Raw genomic sequence first — 19,532 nt, 5'->3', positions numbered from 1 at the left:
AATCATCACAATTAAAAGAACCAAAGACTTAAACTACTTCAGTCTGTGTGCATTGAATTTATTTAATACACGAGTTTCACAATTTGAGTTGAATTACTGAAATAAATGAACTTTTCCATGACATTCTAATTTATTGAGATGCACCTGTATAGTATGAGCTCAGATTTGTACAGTGAAACTGAATTTCCTTGAACAAAAGTTAAGGGAACTTTCTAACATGATCACAAAAAAGGTTAAGTCTTCATATAAACATTCTCTTACAGTGAAGTGAATCTGCAAATCTGACTATACAGCACTCACAACTAATACAGTAACCAAAGTGTGACTATTTGGCATGACTGATATGATGGCATGCAAATTTAATGGCTGGAGGACCACTTCCTAAAAAAAAAAAAAAAACTCACAAGGGTTCATAACTTTTGTCAGAAATCCCCTGATTTAAGACTATTTAAGGATGATAAACAATGTCCAAACTCACAAATTTGAACATTTTTCAATGTATTTAAAAATACTCAAACATCAAATAAAACAATCCTGCATTGAATCTAATTTCAAAAAGATTTAAATTAAGTATGCATTTATTAAAATAAATGTTAGAACGTAGCTTGGATATTTTACATCATCTTTACAATGCAATTGACTGATGGACTGATACTGGTGTAGCGCTGGATTGTTGTTTTCAATATACCTGATCACTCACTGCTACCTAGTGGTCATAATAGAATGTGTGAATAGAAATCCTGAAAATTATAGCCTACTTAATTTTCAGACGCTCCAGGAAAGTTTTGAGGGCTTATGATTTTGTTGTTTAGCAAATAAGTATGCGAATGAAAACACACAAACAGGTGAGACTGGCTTTACAGTGTGTAACAAAAACAGAACATGGAGGATAAACACATCTGTGTTTAAACATAAGCGTATTCCCCGAGCTTCGCTCAGAAATGATTCATAATGACCAGCGAATCGCTGGAATGTGATTTTATGCTGACATGGGCTATGCCTGTTAATATGTGGTGAAGCTGAATATTTTAAAGCAAAATCTAAAAAAAAAAAAAAAACTCACAAGGGCTCATAACTTTTGTCAGAAATCCCCTGATTTAAGACTATTTAAGGATGATAAACAATGTCCAAACTCACAAATTTGAACATTTTTCAATGTATTTAAAAATACTCAAACATCAAATAAAACAATCCTGCATTGAATCTAATTTCAAAAAGATTTAAATTAAGTATGCATTTATTAAAATAAATGTTAGAACGTAGCTTGGATATTTTACATCATCTTTACAATGCAATTGACTGATGGACTGATACTGGTGTAGCGCTGGATTGTTGTTTTCAATATACCTGATCACTCACTGCTACCTAGTGGTCATAAGGCTCGTGTGAATAGAAATCCTGAAAATTATAGCCTACTTAATTTTCAGACGTTCCAGGAAAGTTTTGAGGGCTTATGATTTTGTTGTTTAGCAAATAAGTATGCGAATGAAAACACACAAACAGGTGAGACTGGCTTTACAGTGTGTAACAAAAACAGAACATGGAGGATAAACACATCTGTGTTTAAACATAAGCGTATTCCCCGAGCTTCGCTCAGAAATGATTCATAATGACCAGCGAATCGCTGGAATGTGATTTTATGCTGACATGGGCTATGCCTGTTAATATGTGGTGAAGCTGAATATTTTAAAGCAAAATCTGGGAAACCGCAAAGAAACACTGTGTTACCAACACCACTTAAGATTCAGGAATTCTTTTTGGTCTTATATAGAGCTCTTTTAATACTTTATTACTTCGCTTATTTATATATTAATAAATATACATTTTAAATTATTATTATTGTTGTAGCCTAACTATTATTTATTTATTTTTGTCTCAACAAATGGCTCAAGAGGTGCTTAACCTTCTGAAAATTTTGACTGTGGAGATCAAAATCTAGTTTATTTTAAATAAACCTCAACAAATGAAACTAGTTTGGGACCAAATGTAGGTTTGTAGTTAGCCTACTGATAAACTTATATTACCATAAATTAAAGAACATTTCATTTGTTCGATATTTTTTCTTACAATAACTTGGGTAACAGGACGTTATTATTAACATTAACAATATTAATAATAAATAAATAAATACATCATAATATGAAAAAAGCCAACTTTTTTTTCTTCATGTTTTGGCTGGATCTCAAGAGGATATGAAGACCTAGCCGGGAGTCACTTTATGACATAATCATCGAGCAAAGTTCTTTTATAAGTGACCTGTCATCTTTCGCTGCAACAGGTGAGGGCTCCAACTTCTCCAGACGTCCTCGCACCACAGTCCTGGAAGAGCTTTAATCATGGCCACAAACGCCCAAGAAAACTTATATGAACAAATCGAAGAGACGAACGAAAACATATATGAGAGGCCGTATGAGAACATTAACAGCAACCCAGAGCCGAAATATGAGAATCAAGGCACGAGTACAGAAATTCCAGAGGAACCGTTGTACAGCACGCTCAATCAACCGTACCCAGACTACATAAATACGAGAGGAACATCTCAAGAGGAAGAAGAACAGCCTTCACCATCCAGTGAACCAGGAGAGCAGCTCGAAAGCGAGATCATGGTGGCGTCTCTGTCGAATGGAGATGTTAACGGGTCGTCATTTTTAGAGGAAACTGGAGACCCTTGTGATGACCAGCCCTCACTGGTCCACGAAGACCTGCTCATGGCTTACAGTCTCCCAGAAGACGGATCTCCAGAACCCGAGGAGGTAGTTGACTACAGCCTGAAGGACGTGGAGAACAGCACCGTGGAAGAGACAGCTGCAGTTCCCGACCCGAATCAGCCTGATATTGCGCTTTTTGTCAAGGTAAGGGCTGTTGGTTTGACAGCTGCATAAAATAACCTAAACTTTTGATTTGATTTAGTTTTATTAAAGAAAGAAGGCATTAAAATTGGCGTTACATGGTCAGTCTGAAGGTCAGTTGGGTGTGGTTTGTGATAGCACTCATATTTCTGCTTACCTTTGGCCCTGAAAGACAATGTGAAGACAACCTGAAAATGAATCGTCAAACCTTACACGCCCAGCTTTTTTCCTTTTTTTTTAACCCTGAGCCCCTATTTGAACTAAATTATAATACTCCAATGTTATATCTTAAAAAAAAAAAAGACAAATTATGCTAAACTATAATTATCATAATCATAACAAATAAAACGATAAATCCCACTGAATCATTTTCAGCATTTCAATCACAATCTCTCAAGCCTCATTTGGTAAACCCTGCTCAATCTCAGTCCAAAGCAGTTATGAATTCATTCCGTTTTATGTAAATGAAAAATAGTTTGACATTCAAGAATGCAAAAGAAAATCAGGCTGATTGGAATGCAGTTAAAACAAGTTTGAATGAAGAAATGGGATGTAAATGTTAGTTTAGCACAGGGGTGTCCAAACTCGGTCCTGGAGGGCCGATGTCATGTAGAGTTTAGCTCCAACTTGCCTCAACACACCTGCCAGGAAGTTTCTAGTATGCCTATAAGAGCTTGATTAGCTGCTTCAGGTGTGTTTGATTGATGTTGGAGCTAAAGTCTGCAGGACACCGGCCCTCCAGGACCGAGTTTGGGCACCCCTGATGTAGCAGGTATTTAATGATTCAACAGATACAAATCAATGTTAAGCACAATGGCCTAAACATTACAAAAACGATTGGTATGATTCATTCAGGTAAGATTTTCCTCTTGATCATTAACGTGGATAGGGTTTTCAAAAGTTCCTCGGCTTGCTCACAGTCTATCAGAATTAGACATCCTGAACCGATTGCATTTCATTTGGAAGGTTCACTGTGACAGGCAATATGAATAATCATTAACTTGAAGTCCTGACCTGAGTAAATGAACTCTTGGCCTCTCTTTGCCCATCACTTTAGTCTCTGTACATGATGTGGTCACTCAGCCGACTGAGCCACTGTGATTGTGGGATTGAGGCTTTTTCATACTCATGTTTATATCACATTCCATGACAAACGTGTCACACTATCAATGGCATCAAGAATAAATGTATATTTATCTGTTTATTATTGAAAATGGCAATCACAGATGCACCAGGATGTGATACACATTTTGCACGTAACAAACCCTCAGAACAATTCAAACATTACATAACTACTTTATGGCCACATATAGTCATAAAAAAGTATGGATAAAGGAGTAGTTGTTGTTGAGTGGCACAGCGCAAGGCTGCCTTTATTCAAGAGAACTTACATAAATTACTGTAAACTAAAAACCATAACAGCATTGGTCAAGTAAGTGTTGGCCTTGGTTAAGAGTTTAATCTTATTGGCTGCACATAATGGGGCAATGAACTGTCATAGGCAGACGGTTTTTATTAAAGTTTACATAGCCACCTTTACTAAATGTTACAGATGTTGGTGGTTACTGATTAGATTCGATATTGACATTTTACAATGCACATTTACTTACATTTACAGTATGCAATAGTTTTACCTCGTTATTAAAAATACAAAAAATAGTATTTCAGTTTAAAATGAAAATCTATTTATTTAGGAGCAAAAGATTCTGATTTAGTGACGGTGTCCATTTCTGGTTTTTAAATGTCAAGCAGCATCAGCAATGTGATAATCAGATACAGATAATCAGATCCTCCCACACAATTGCTACTTTGATCAAGTGTGACCTTGAACATTTAAAACACATAGCTATTTTAAAACAATTTTAGCACTTTGGCTCAGCCAAAACACTCCAGCAAATATGCACGATGCAGAAGTTAATTATTAACTGCAGTGATTATATTTAACCTGTTGGGAACTGAGCCATAAAAAAAATGTGTTTGAGACTCACCTGTTACTGAGAATGTTTAGTTGGACTTCAATCTGAAGCTCTTCATCCAGTGGCATTATTTAACTCATATTTCAACTCATCTAAGGTGAAAGATGATCTTCTGTTGCACTCAGACACATTAGCAGTGATGTGACCTGTGGTCATAGGCCATTTGAATAACTGAGGAAAATTGCTTTCCTACTTGAAAATTAATATGCTTTTACATCAAAATTGATTAATATATTTCCCAAAATATATACTGATACATATATCTAAATGAAATGCATTGTATGGAAAGCCTGTGTAATTTTGCCTGCATCAGGTTTAATTTACAACATTATTATGAAGCATTATTAGTTGCCATTATAATTCTAGCAAAGTTTAAATGGTTTTAGATAGCTTGTTAGAAAATAACATGCCACTTGCCAGATGCTTCCTATATTGTAGCATGAATATTGTTATTCTACCAGTAGAGGAAGCTGTTCAGCCTACTATGATAAATTCTAACGCATCCGCTTGTAGCACATGAATACATTTCCAAGAGAATAATGATGTTAATAATGTCCAAATTTAATTCATACTTAACATCTTTAATACTGGGGTCCTTAAGAAGATGTAAAAGCATAATATGATGAGATTTAAGACACTTTTTTTTGGAGCATTTTAATAAATGGCACCTTGTAATTGGGTCATTATCTTTACAAACACAGCAGTTGTAGCATGTTGTTTTTAGTGCTATTTTAATATAATTTAAATAATATTATAGTTTTTATTCATATTTTGAATCAGTATTTGAATTTTATATTATTTATTTAAAATTATTTTGTAATTTTTTAGTAGTTATATACATACATATATATATATATGTCATTTGTAGTTTTAGTTGTTTTACTACACCTGTGCAGTAATAATGCTGTCTAATCAGCATCTTGATATGCCACACCTGTAAGGTGGATGGATTATGTCGGAGAAGTGCTCACTAACACAGATTTAGACAGATTTGTGAACAATATTTGAGAGAAATAGGCCTTTTGTGTACATAGAAAAAGTATTAGATCTTTGAGTTCAGCTCATGAAAAATGGGGGCAAAAACAAAAGTGTTGCTTTTATAATTTTGTTCAGTGTATATATATATATATATATATACTGCATTTCATCCAATGCAGCGTAACATTTTTATTTGATAATTTGGCAACATATTTATCCCACAGGTGGTTACAATATTGGAAACAAGTTGCATTGTAATGCACTGCACATTTAAAGGTTAAAAGCAGTCTGAAGCTAAAGAAACAGACCACGCATAGTAATGGTGATTTACATGTTTAGTATTCACATATCAATTTCACTTATATCTAAGATAGTCAGCTCTATTTTGGGAAAGCAAATGAGTAATCTTTATTTCACTCATATCAGTCTCATCCAAAAACTGTGAACACAAATTCACACTATAAACCAAAGCCAGCTCATAAAAAATTTAACAGGGAATCTTATTCTCCTGGGCTCCACAAGATGATCAAATACAACCTGCTGTTGCCTGCCAGCATGCTGCCTGTGACTTGGACTGCATTAAAAGTGCATGTGACTCATTCCTCTACTCAGAGTTTCTGGGCCATGAACATGTCACATAGTTACACAGGGACAGGATGGTGCATGAGTTAAGTGGCAGAGACTCTAAACAATGAGCTTATATATTTTTCTGGTCAGAAATTTTACATGCAATCTATGTATATGAACATATATATACCATAGATGGTTTAAAGGTCATCTCTCAACATCACAGTTACAGTTCTGGTATATTCTCAACTGCCACTCAAGCTCAACAGAGCTATTTGTGGCAGGGGCAGGGCAGAGTAAAGCCCCGCCCCCAACTAAAGCCTCTCACCTATTCCCTCTCTTTTACATCACTCGTGTTTGGGAGAGAGCTAGATTCACCTTTCATCTGGGCTTTAGCTGACATCACAACACCTGGTGCCTTTGGCTGGTCGTCAAGAACAGAACAAACAGAATCCAAGAGAGCGTGGCAAAACGTTGACATTTAACCCAAATATCTGCAAAATACTGCTGGGAGGATGTAGGTGACAGATCAGGAGAGATACCTGAATCAAAGAAAGTGTCTACAATGGGAGACGGTCAAGAACCTGATATTGAGTTATTTGTCAAGGTAAGGAGAGAAATCTAGCATTTAGAATGAGCTTTATGGAGTTATAAGGCTCTTATAAAGTCAGTGTAACTCAGTAGCTGTTTTAGAGTAACATGAGCATATTTGACTAAGGTCATGACCAGGTTGTAAGTAGAGTAATGTATAATTGCCAGTAATTCTCGCACATTGGTTTAAATAGATTATTGGTTGCATATAAAGGTGGTATTAAAATAATATACCCTCAGTAATTCTCATTCTGATGTTTTTGTAAGAAATGCATTGATATAAATCAATCAATAAATACCAACAAGATAATAATTATTTTCATGATATGGTCAGTAACTGATAAATGGCTGAAAATAAAAGTATTTTGTCTAAACAAAACTTTTTAAATATTTTACTATTTTATACTAATTAAAATTAAAACACTGAAAACTAAAATCAGTCATTTTAAATGGTAAAAGTGTACAGTACTATAATGTACAGTATGAAAAATGGATAATCATCAGATTTCATTTAACAGTGTTATTAAATTTAATTATTAGGGTTTTTAAAGATTTAAGAAAGAAATGAGCATTCACATTCAGCATATATATACAGTAGTCAACATTTGAAGTGGATCAAAACCTTTCATCAAAGTTGTCCTAAAACCAAAACAATACCCATTCTTGTCTTAGGACAACTTTGATGAACTTTTTGATCCACTTCAAAGGTTGACTACTGTATATTCTGTACAAGTTTCTATCACCATACACACAAATGCAATACAGTTTTTAAAAGTAATATCTATCATTGCAAACAATGCATGAAACTTACTGGATCTGAATATTATGGGAAAATAGCAGCAACATATGAAAAGTCTTATAAAGCAAACATACACATACAGTACACTGACAATGCACTACTACATGCTTCTGTTATGATTATATGATTAAAGTGAATGCATTGTTTTCATTGTGTTCCAATGGCAGCCATGCTGAAGCAACTTAATTAAAAAAAGAAATGTTAGAAACAAACAAATCCTCTTCCATGCACTAATCTTTCTTTTTAACACTATAAATCCTGTACACAATGTATTGTCAGTCAGTCACACCCCAGTCTGTTTACAGCCCTGAACTGCCGTCCAACAGAGCAACCGGTCCTATAGCAAATGACCTATTGTCCTGCGCTTTCTAGATTGTAGCAGCTCATTGTTCTGCATCCAGTTCTCTCTCTCTGTTCTGAATTTGCCAGAATGGACAGATGAGTGGAAATGGAAGTGCCCTGAGCTTTCACATACCATCTGCCTCATTTATCTGACTGTGTTTTGCAATGTATTTTCTCCCACGATTCTTTTTGAACCATGTAATGAAAACAAACTGTGTTAAAAAGATGCAAAACAGAAGTATTTTCACTAGTGGACACTGTATACCTATTATATATTTGACAGAATGCTCCTCGTGTTCTTCTTACAACCAGGCCTCCAGTTAATGAATGCAGTGTGCATAATTCATATCATGCTGGGTATTATGTCACAGTGTAAGCTATAGCTGGTCTCGTGATAGTGGTGCCGCTGTTTTGGCACACCTGATCTCCTCCACTGCTGCTGAAGCATACAGTAGCAGTGTGAATGTGATTAGCACTGTCACTGACTGATAACCGAGGTCATTTGTACTCTCCATAATGAAGAACTTTGGTGATTATCACTAAATGAGTTAAATTAGAGTAACTGTGTAATCTGTAATACTAATTTTTGAGTAAATGAAAATTATGCATTTCAATTAAGATTTTAAAATGAGCATAAGCACATTTGTTGTTGCTGATTGCCCCAGTTCAGTGATGTCCAATCTAAAGCAGGGTATTTTAAAAGGGAGACGGCGACCTCGAGGTGGTCAATGATGGAACTGCAGTGGTCTGACAATTATTGATCAGATTAGATTATGAACTAAAAACCTTTTTTTGTTTTGTGTGTGAAAAAATAAAAATGTGTGTTAAACAAAAATACAACATTAACAACTTTTTTGAAGCTAGTGTGGCTGTTTCACTGTAAAGAAATTACCGTATATTTTATGTTCCTGACCTAAAAAGTTTTAAAGGGATAGTTCACCCAAAAATAAAAATTAATCATTTACTCACCCTCATGTGATTCCAACCTGTATGAATTTCTTTCATACAGTTGACGGTAGCCTTTGACTTCCATACTATTTTTTTCAAAGCTATGGAAGTTAATGGCTACCGTCAACTGTTTTGGTTACCCACATTCTTAAAAATATATTCTTTTGTGCTCAATAGAATAAAGAAACTCATATACATTTGGGAAAATTTGAGGGTAAGTAAATGATGACCGTATTTTCAGTTTAAGGTGAACTGATTTAAGGTTTTAGGTGAAATAATACTATTTTCCAAAAATAATAATAAGTTCTTGAGAGAAATAGTTCATATGATATCTCAAACAGAGTATGGTGCTAGCAAAACCAAGGTCATGGGTTTGATTCCCAAGGAAAGAAAGAATGGATAAAATGTAAATGTATACCTTGAATGCAATGTAATTTGCTTTGGATACATGTCTGCCAAATGCATAAATGTAAATGTAATTGTTAATGACTATGTGAAACACAAGAAATAATAATAATAATATTTACTATTTCAAGGAACACAGCTCACATGCAATACATTATGCCCACTTTTTGGAAAACCTCTGCTATATCCTCTGAGATTTAAAGGTGACATATCATGAAAATATGACTTTTCCAGGTTTTAAGTGCTATAATCAGGTCCCCGGTGCATATATCAACCAAGGAAACGTGAAAAAGATTAACCCAGTAACTTTGTTTTGGTAAGCCTTTTTCTGCAAGACTCTGAAACATGAGCGAGACTGATTTCGCTCGCTTGGTGACGTGGCAAAGGGATCTCATTATAATATTACCGCCTCTTAATCTGTAAGTTTCCACCCATGGCTCTGTCATTTGATTTTGCAAGCGACAACGGTTCGAAAGTTTGAGCAAAACATGCTAACTGTTCTGTCTTTGGCTGTACAGATGAGCACAGAACACTATTTAGAGTTCCAGCCTCAGAGGAAACGGAGCAGTGGATTTATTGATTTATTTACTGTATATTGCTGCTGCCACACAGATCTAAAATAAACATGTGATTTATTTCCCAGCTGTTTACCTTCATAGACATAACCGACTGTTTTTGTAACTCATGTGTGTTTTTAACGTAAACTTGTGTGTGAATGAGAACTCAGTTTAGTACTCACATGCTGTGACAGCCGCTTTCTGTCCGTGTGCTTCGGATGTGTGCGCTCAGAAAACCGTATATAAGAAGTTTAAACTCATATGGTTTAAAACGCATGATTTCAGCACGATAAACATGATAATCAGAACCAAAACAAACGTTTTTAGCAGGTCCGAGCTGTAAAGGCGCAGCTCTATTCTGGAAAAAGGGGCGGGGAGCAGCAGCTCATTTGCATTTAAAGAGCCTGGCCCGAAAAACAGCGTGTTTCTGCTTCCACTCAAAATAGGCATGTTCAAAATGATATAATAAATGATCTATGGAGTATTTTGAGCTGAAACTTCACAGACACATTCTGGGGACACCAGATACTTCTATTACATATTGTAAAAAGGGGCATAATGTCTCCTTTAAGGATTTAGATTTTCATTTAATATAAAATGCCTGTAACTAAAACCAATTTAATGAATGCGGAAAACTGATTTTATTTAATATAATTCTAAAGTGATTCTTATTTTACTTGAAAATTTCCTTGTAGTTAGACTTCAGGTAAACACTGTTCTCAATGTCCATTGAAACTTTGAAGCAGCAGCAGGGGGCGCCATGACACTTTATCATTCTCAATCCAGTCTCCTTGCTCTAGAACATGAGAACTGGTCTCCACCACATCTTTGGCTCATGTTATTGGCATTGAGATAAATTAAGACTTACTGATCCCTGGAGGTGATGTATATGTAAAGATGTGTTGTTGTATTTGTAGGCTGGTTGTGATGGCGAGAGCATCGGAAACTGTCCTTTCTCCCAACGCCTCTTCATGATCCTCTGGCTCAAAGGTGTGGTCTTTAACGTCACCACTGTCGACCTGAAGAGGTGAGAACTTCACTGATCTGAGATTAAATGGCATGAAACTTGAATAAGTATATCAATAACAAATGTCACATCTTCATGTTATTAAATGACATTTCAATTGGATATTAAAATGGAAAACCCCCCAAAAAATCAGTTCTAGGTTATGGAACAGTGATATTGTTAAAATATGATCAATTTTGCATGTCAAAGCTCAAAGCAGGAAAATATATTTTAGACTTTTTCTTTGCAAATACGAATACGAAAATGAAAAAGAATCGAATCGAATCTAATATCTGCATTTTTTATGCAGTGCAATGCTGGGCTGGTTTAAAATTAAAATTCTTAAAATTAAGAAGTTCATAAAATGTTCTTTTATTTTAATTCAGGAAACCAGCTGATTTGCACAATTTGGCTCCAGGCACTCACCCTCCTTTCCTGACCTTCAACGGTGAGTTGAAGACAGACATTAACAAGATCGAGGAGTTTCTGGAGGAGGTTTTGGCACCACCAAAGTAAGCAAATTTTTACAAATACCCTAGAGACGAATTGTGACTGCATAGAAATTCTAAACCTGCTGTTCTCAACTGGTTTTGCTTCAGAACCCAGATTTTACATTGGACATCAATCATGGTCAAACACAGCACCAAAACTGTTTAGCAACTAAACAACATTTCAAATCTATTAATATTACTAATAATGTAATATCTAGCATCACAGCCTGAGCAAATTAAATGGAGAGGTTATCAAAATGATTTATTTAGCATTTCTTTTTTATTTCTTTATTTGCATTTAGCGTATTTTTTTTCTATGGCCTTTGAGAACAGGCCTACAGCCCATTTTTGGGTCAAAACCCACCAGTTAAGAACCGCAACCCTAGACTTTTTACGCAGTGTATATTGTATTAAACATCACATTAAACCACTGTGAACTAGAACTGTAAAGAATACTGACACATGTTTTTCTATGTACCTTTCCTTGTGTCCAAGGTACCCCAAACTTGCAGCCAGGCACAGGGAGTCAAACACAGCTGGGAATGACATATTTGCAAAGTTCTCAGCTTTCATAAAAAACACTAAGCCAGATGTGAATGAAGGTATGCATGTCAAACCGGATCAATCTGATTGAATGAATGAATGGATTTATTGTATTTTGGTCAGTACAATGAAACTGGGCAAAGTTAAATTCAGTTAACTCTATATGAAATCCATAGTACTATAAATATCCTATATATTTTAGCATTGAATGTATGAGAACTGTTCTTTTTTTTTTAAGATTGGTTACGTTTTCAGTAGGGATGTGCTGATACAGACATTTTGGCTGATGCGATTTCAAATATTTATTATATTTTTGTTGTGGTTGATAACCTATGATGACTGAAATTTATTTGGAGTTTTGCCAGATTTTAAACAATGTACACATGGAACTTGGTACAGACAAAGAAAATGCTTTTTTAATAATAATAAATACATACATAGAAATATTTAATATTTAAACTACCATTCAAAAGTTTAAATGTTTTTTAATGAAAATAATTCTGTTATTCAGCAAGATGCATTAAATTGATCAAAAGTGACAGTAAAGACATTTATAATGTTACAAAAGATTTAAATTTCAAGTAAGTGTTATTCTTTTGAACTTTCTATTCATCAAAGATTCCTGAAAAAAAATTGTGCTGCTTAATATTTTTGTGGGGAAATAAAAAAAAGAAAAACAAACAGTGCTGCTTGAAAGTTTGTGAACCCTTTAGAATTGTCTATATTTCTGCATAAATATAACCCCAAAAATCATCAGATTTTCATGCAAGTCCTGAAAGTTGACAAAGAGAACCCAATCAAACAAATGAGATAAAAAATATATACTTTGTCATTTATTTATTCAGGAAAATTATCAAATATTACATATCTGTGAGCAGCAAAGTATGTGAATCTCTAGGATTAACTGTTAATTTGAAGGTGAAATTAGAGTCCATCTGTTCAGAGGTGTTTTTAATCAGTGAGATGACTATCAGGTGTCAGTGTGTGCCCGGTTTTATTTAGAGAACAGGGATCTATCAAAGTCTGATGGAAGTGTATTATGGCACAAACAAATGAGATCTCTGAGAACCTCAGAAAAAGAGCTGTTGTTGCTCATCAGGCTGGAAAAGGTTTCAAAGCCATCTCTAAAGAGTTTTGACTCCCCAAATCCACAGTCAGACAGATTGTGTACAAATGGAGGAAATTCAAGACCACTGTTACCCTCCACAGGAGTGCTCCACCAACAAAGAACACTCTAAAAGCAAGACGTGTAAAAGTCCACTAGGTTTCAAAGGACTGCAGGCTAACTTCTAAGCAACTAAAGGCCTTTCTCACATTGGCTAATGTTAATGTTTATGAGCCCCTCATCAGGAGAACACAGAACAACCACAGTGTGCATGGCAGAGTTGCAAGGAGAAAGCCACTGCTCTCCAAAAAGAACATTGCTGCCCATCTGCAGTTTGCTAAAGATCATGGGGACAAACCAGAGGGCTACTGGAGAAATGTTTAGAACATTTTGGTTTAAATGAGCAGTGTTATGTTTGGAGAAAAGAACACACTACATTCCAGCATAAGAACCTTATCCCATCTGTGAAACATGGTGGTGGTAGTATCATGGTTTGGGCCTGTTTTGCTGCATCTGGGCCAGGACGGCTTGCCAACATTGATGGAACAATGAATTCTGAACTATACCAGCAAATTCTGAAGGAAAATGGCAGGGCATCTGTCCGAGAACTGAATCTCAAGAGAAAGTTGGTCATGCAGCAAGACAACGATCCCAAGCACACGAGTCGTTCTACCAAAGACTGGTTAAAGAATGGGCTAAAATTCCTACAAGCCGTTGTGCAGGACTGATCAGCAGTTACAAGAAATGTTTAGCTGCAGTTATTGCTGCAAAAGGGGGTCACACCAGATACTGAAAGCAAAGATTCACATACTTTTGCCACTCGCAAATATTTAACACCAGATAATTTTTCTCAATAAATAAATGACAAAGTATATAATTTCATCTCATTTGTTCGATTGGGTTCTCTTTGTCAACTTTCAGGATTTGCATGAAAATCTGATGATTTTTTGGGTCATATTTATGCATAAATATTGAAAATTCTAAAGGGTTCACAAACTTTCAAGCAGCACTTTATATATATATATTTTCACAAAACATTCACACAAGTTTTTAAAACTTATAATAAAACATCAATAAATTACATTTGAAAATATATTAAAATAGAAAAGTTATTTTAAATGGTCATATTTCACAGTATTATTGTTTTGACTTTTTTTTTATTTTATCAAACAAATAAGGCTTTGGTGAGCATAAAACATATCTTACCCAAACTAAAGTGTATATACTGTTTTTTAAATATATATATTGTATTAATATTATAACATTAATAAGAAAAAAAAACAGTCTAATCGCAACCTAATCAGATTAACACCAATATTTAAAAAAATATATATTATATTGACCATATGGTCACCAACATACATATTTTAAATGTTTCCAGAATTTTTGGCAACCCTAATTTTACCATTCACCATCAAATACTGTGCAATAACAGAATGGTTATTAAGAAATGTGTTATGTTTTGTTAGCTCTGCAGAAGGGTTTGACAAAGGCACTCAAGAAGCTTGACGACTACCTGAACAGTCCCTTGCCTGATGAGGTAGATGCCGACAGCATGGAAGAGGAGAAGGCCTCCAACCGCAAGTTCCTGGACGGGAATGAGCTGACTCTGGCAGACTGCAACCTGCTGCCAAAGCTCCACATAGTGAAGGTGAGTTGAAGCGCTAAGGGGGACTTGTCACTAGAGTTGGCCTGCAGTGTTTGGGGGGTAACCAAGGAGGCCTGTAATACCTGGTCAGAGCTAACCGTTAGCATTCCTATTAATCTCAATGACAATTTTGGCGGACATTTGCACTCACGGAGGACAGTCAATGGAGAAGATGCAGTTTGCTGCCAGACATTTAGGGGGAAACTGTTAACCAGCAAAACCTCAACCCATAATAATGCAAGATATGTGATCTTTTAAGAAAAGCAATTTTAACTTTAAAGCAACTCTTTATAGTTTTTTTTTTGTAAATTTTGAGTCCCCTAGAGTTAAGTGAGTGGAACTGACTGCCGTAATTACAGTGGATAGCTGTACACATAAATTTTTTGCTGCCGTAAAGCAATCCGTGGAATTTCATGGAGTTTGGGGTTTTAAATGTTTTCAAAAGAAGTCTCTTATGCTCACCAAAGCTGCATTTATTTAAAACAGTGAAAACAGTAATATTGTGAAATATTATTACAATTTAATTAACTGTTTTCTATATAAACTTTTAACTTTTTTTGTTGAACCTATTTTGTCCCAGTACTCAAGAATTGGTGCATTACATAACCTCTCTGATTGTTTTCTATCAGTCATACATGACAGCTGAAAAAAAGCTTGTTCAAGTATTTCAAGTCTGTAAGAATTATTCACACTCACATCTCCTATGCTTTTACAATGTCTGTCAATATTGCTTTCCATTATGTTTTCATTATTATTTGTGTATAACGGATAAAAAGATTTGATGTGAGCAGTAGGATAAACTTACAAAAAAGGTAAGGTTAAAAAGGTACATCCTGGGCAGCTTCATAACCAATCATATATAAATGTTGGATTTGTACATGTTTCATGCAAAAAAAATAATAATTCTGAAGGAGCACTAAAAAAATTGTTTTAGGTGCATTTAATGAGGTGCTAATTTAATATATGCCAAATACAGCTTATGAATGCTGTTAATGATCATTTCTACATTACTATCCTGCTCTTTTAAAGCCAGTAGCAGAGTTTTCGCAAACTGTTTAAAGAAAATTCTTCATTGCCTCATCATGTAATTTCCTTGTAAAGTACAAGTTGTTCAGACTTTCCTCTGTTATTCCTCACAACTCATATCATTTTGTCTTCTCATTTTGTTTTGGCTCACTTTATCTCAAAGTGTTTAATATCAATCAGCACTGGATATATCACTTAAATATTTATTCACAACCCCGTGTATGAGAAATTAACAAGCTGAGATGGAAAGGAGATTCACGACACACAGCGGTCCACCGAAATGGAGAATAAGGAAATCTGATCGGGCGTTTGTCCAGGTCTCCTCCTCTCCACTTAGCACTGCTGGAATATCATAGGGCCCATGATAGGTCCTTGTGGAGCTCCTGCTCTTGTGTGGTTTGGACAAGCGTTTGAAATGAAATGAGAGTGTGGCGCCAGAGAGGCCTATTCCGAGTGAAGCTCTATGAATAAAATAATATTTTCACAGTTTGACTTGTATTATTTATTTTTCCCTGCGCACACATTTTTGCTAATTGATACAGTTATATGGAGCTGTGTGTAAGGAAATGGGTATTTATTGTAATTGAATGTTGAGTGTTAATTGTGCAGTTACATTTCTGGATTATTCCGAGTGCATTTGGATACTTAAGCCACTCAGAAAATGTATGAATGTCATTGCACTAGATCTATATGACTATTTGTCTGTCTGTGTCTAGATAAATTATTGAAGAAATATGCATGTATATATATATATATTTAAAAAAGTTATATATATGTTTTCTTAACGTGGTGAAAGTGCTATTATATTAGCTGATGGTATGTCACAGACATCTAAACTGGGTTTCATTGTCCATTAAACGTAAAGAAACAGACTTTGATCTGGTTGTTTCATCCATGGGCAAAAATGAGTGATGTCTGCTAACAGATTTAAACATGAGCTTTCAGGCCATGGATCAAAGCACTCCCTTTGCTTCCACTCTCTCATTATGGCAAAAAGCCATCCAAGCCTGTCTCTATTTTTCCTTAAAAGAGCCTCAAAAGTCTCCGAAGACCTGTGCCCGTCAGATTTACAATAGCGAATGGGACTATTTACCAGAAGTAGGAGCCATCCAGAAATAACAGAGCAGAAAAATAAATGGAGCCTGCTATATTTTTCCACACAAGAAAATATGCTATAGGTCTTGTGCCTTGCTGGTTCGTAATTAGTTCTTAAACATTCTCTGCTTTGGATCTCTGCGTCCACATTCAGCGTTTCTGATAATATACAATGCAGCATTAATGTCAAACATGTCTCACTCTTGTCCAGGGCTGTAACTCTATTCTGTTTGTACAGACTCAAGTGATTCACAAGTCCTCACGGAGGAGACCCTACGGAGACAGTAGCTCACTGTCTCTAGTCAATGCTCAAATTTGCAAATACATTTTTTTTGAAAAATAAAAATGTTGTCATTCAAACTTAGTATTATTTTTTCTACAATGAAACACAAAAGGAAATCTTAGGAGGAATGTCTCAGCAGCTCTTTTCAACACAATAAAAGTGCAGTCACAGTTAGCGCTGATCTGAGAAATTTTGTGGACGAAATTCAGTCATTTTCATCTGTTTGTGTTCGGGAATTTCACGTAAGAGCAAAAATGTTCTCTATGCAGATTTCACTCATGTTCCAGTTGGTTATGTGAATTCGCCACACTGAAAGTGTGACTTTTGTGTGATCTGTGCTTCATACATTGCTTTATTGACAACGGACCCTTTTGCCCGCCAAATTTAGCTGAAATATCACTGATGTATGGAAGCTTGTTTTCACCATGAAATACAAAGGGTAACTGAGACATTTTCACTCACTATTCAGACTTTTTCTCACAATTGTGAATTTATATCTTGCAATTGCAAGTCATAAACTCGTAATTGCGAGTTTACATTTGACAATTTTGACTTTTTTCCTCAGATTTTCGAGTTTATATCTTGGAATTGCAAGTCAATCGTAATTGCGAGTTTACATTTTACAATTCTGACTTTTTTCCTCAGATTTGCGAGTTTATGTTGCAATTCAGATGGAATTGTGAGGGGAGAAAAAGAGTCAGAATTATGAGATAAGTTGCAATTACTTTTGTTTATAAATTTTTTTTTTTATTGTCTGGTGGAAACAAGCTTTCATTTAGACACCAATTGTAAAATGTCACACTCAAAAAAAGACCAAAAGCAGTAAGTATCAAAAGTGGTTCACAAAAAAAAAATAAAAAATAAAAAAATAAAATAAAAAAAATTAAAAAAAAGTGGTTCACATGCTATAATATTTCAAGTTTAGTTTTCTGAATTCTTATGATAGTTTTGGGTGAAGAATAGATCACATTTACGGCGTCAAGTGCTTGCGGTGTTCGGCCAATCACAATGCACTGGGTCAGCTGGCCAATCAGAGCAGACTGCGCTTGTCGGAAGGAGGGAATTTATAGAAAATGAAGTGTTTGAGAGAGGCGGGGCATAGAGGACCTACAATAATGTACAGTATTTGAAAAATAATGTGTTTTTTGAACATTAAAGCATGTCAACATATTCTGTTACACCAAATACACAAAATAATGATCTTTTAAAAAGCATCATATGACCCCTTTAAACCTTTTCTCAAGGCATGCAGTTGCAGAACATATCCAGCAGATGGAGGTATTACAGCTACATGACATTCTAATCCCATTTTGAACAATGTGTCTGTGGTACAGCCAGACACATATCTTAAATTGTACACAACTGTGTCCAAACAAAGGTTGGACTGTGAACCAGATGAACAAAGTATTAAATTACCACAATCAGTGACAGCTGAGAATGAATCAATGTTTGAATGAGTGTCTGTTAGTGTCTGAGTGACTTGACCATATAAACAACAGTCAGTCAGTTCTAAACCTCGCAACAGTAAAAAAAACAAAAAAACCTTGGATATCTTCAGATTTATTGAGTATACAAAACCATATATTATTGCTGAACTTCTAAGACTCTTCCGAGTCACCCTATTTAGCCTAATTTTGGTTGTATGTTTGCAGTTCCTCTCCGTATTTCAGTAATATTTAGTTTTTAGGATCACATGAAAGTTTACTGTTGATTTGTGGTCTAGTAGAATGAACTGGTCTCCAGAATTTTGACACAAATGCATTATATAAATTTTATTAGAGCAAAGTGGAAGAAACATAAATCCGAGTTTTTCTTGGAGAAACAAAATATCAGGTTTTCCCTCGCAATCGTAATGAAGTTGCCATGTGACTGACATGCAGAGGGATTTGATGGAGATTGTTGATCTGACAGGCACACGCCTGTGGCTTCGGTAGAAGGCTGAAGACCTAACCAGAGGGATTTCTGGCTCTGCAGAGCTCCAGTCTGGCAGACGAACTGGACATCAAAGCGGAGCAGTAGGGTTTAATATGAACCCTGTCATACGGATCCGCTCCAGATCCACAAACACAGAGAAATCAGATACTTTTGGGGTAATTCTACAAATTGGGTGTCATTTGTATTCCTATATATATAAACAACAAGTCACTGAATAGCTAATGCCAACTTCTACCATGTCATTTTTTTTTTGTTAAAGCAAAAACAAAAGATTATGTATTGCATTTTATGTTTTTCATTTGTATTATCTGCTATCTCTCCCACCACCTCTACTCCGTGTGTTTCTCTGCACAGGCCCGGTGCACCCAGGACGCGATCTTCCCAGATG

The 19,532-nt window shown here is 35.4% G+C and overlaps 1 protein-coding gene across 1 annotated transcript; it reads left to right on the top strand.

Moving 5' to 3' along the window:
• The first annotated feature begins 2,264 nt into the window (after window positions 1-2,264).
• On the top strand, window positions 2,265-14,817 carry LOC107549663 (chloride intracellular channel protein 5-like). Its single transcript, XM_016230838.1, has 5 exons — window positions 2,265-2,852; window positions 10,930-11,039; window positions 11,405-11,530; window positions 12,005-12,111; window positions 14,627-14,817. Exons 1-5 carry the CDS (start codon window positions 2,337-2,339, stop codon window positions 14,815-14,817), a joined length of 1,050 nt encoding a protein of 349 aa, XP_016086324.1. The 5' UTR covers window positions 2,265-2,336.
• Window positions 14,818-19,532: the final 4,715 nt, after the last annotated feature.

This window comes from Sinocyclocheilus grahami, unplaced genomic scaffold (assembly GCF_001515645.1).
Source record: "Sinocyclocheilus grahami isolate Dianchi unplaced genomic scaffold, SAMN03320097.WGS_v1.1 scaffold378.1, whole genome shotgun sequence".
Lineage (NCBI taxonomy): Eukaryota > Metazoa > Chordata > Actinopteri > Cypriniformes > Cyprinidae > Sinocyclocheilus > Sinocyclocheilus grahami.
Note: the sequence above shows the minus strand (reverse complement) of the source record. Positions and strands in the feature narration are given on the sequence as shown.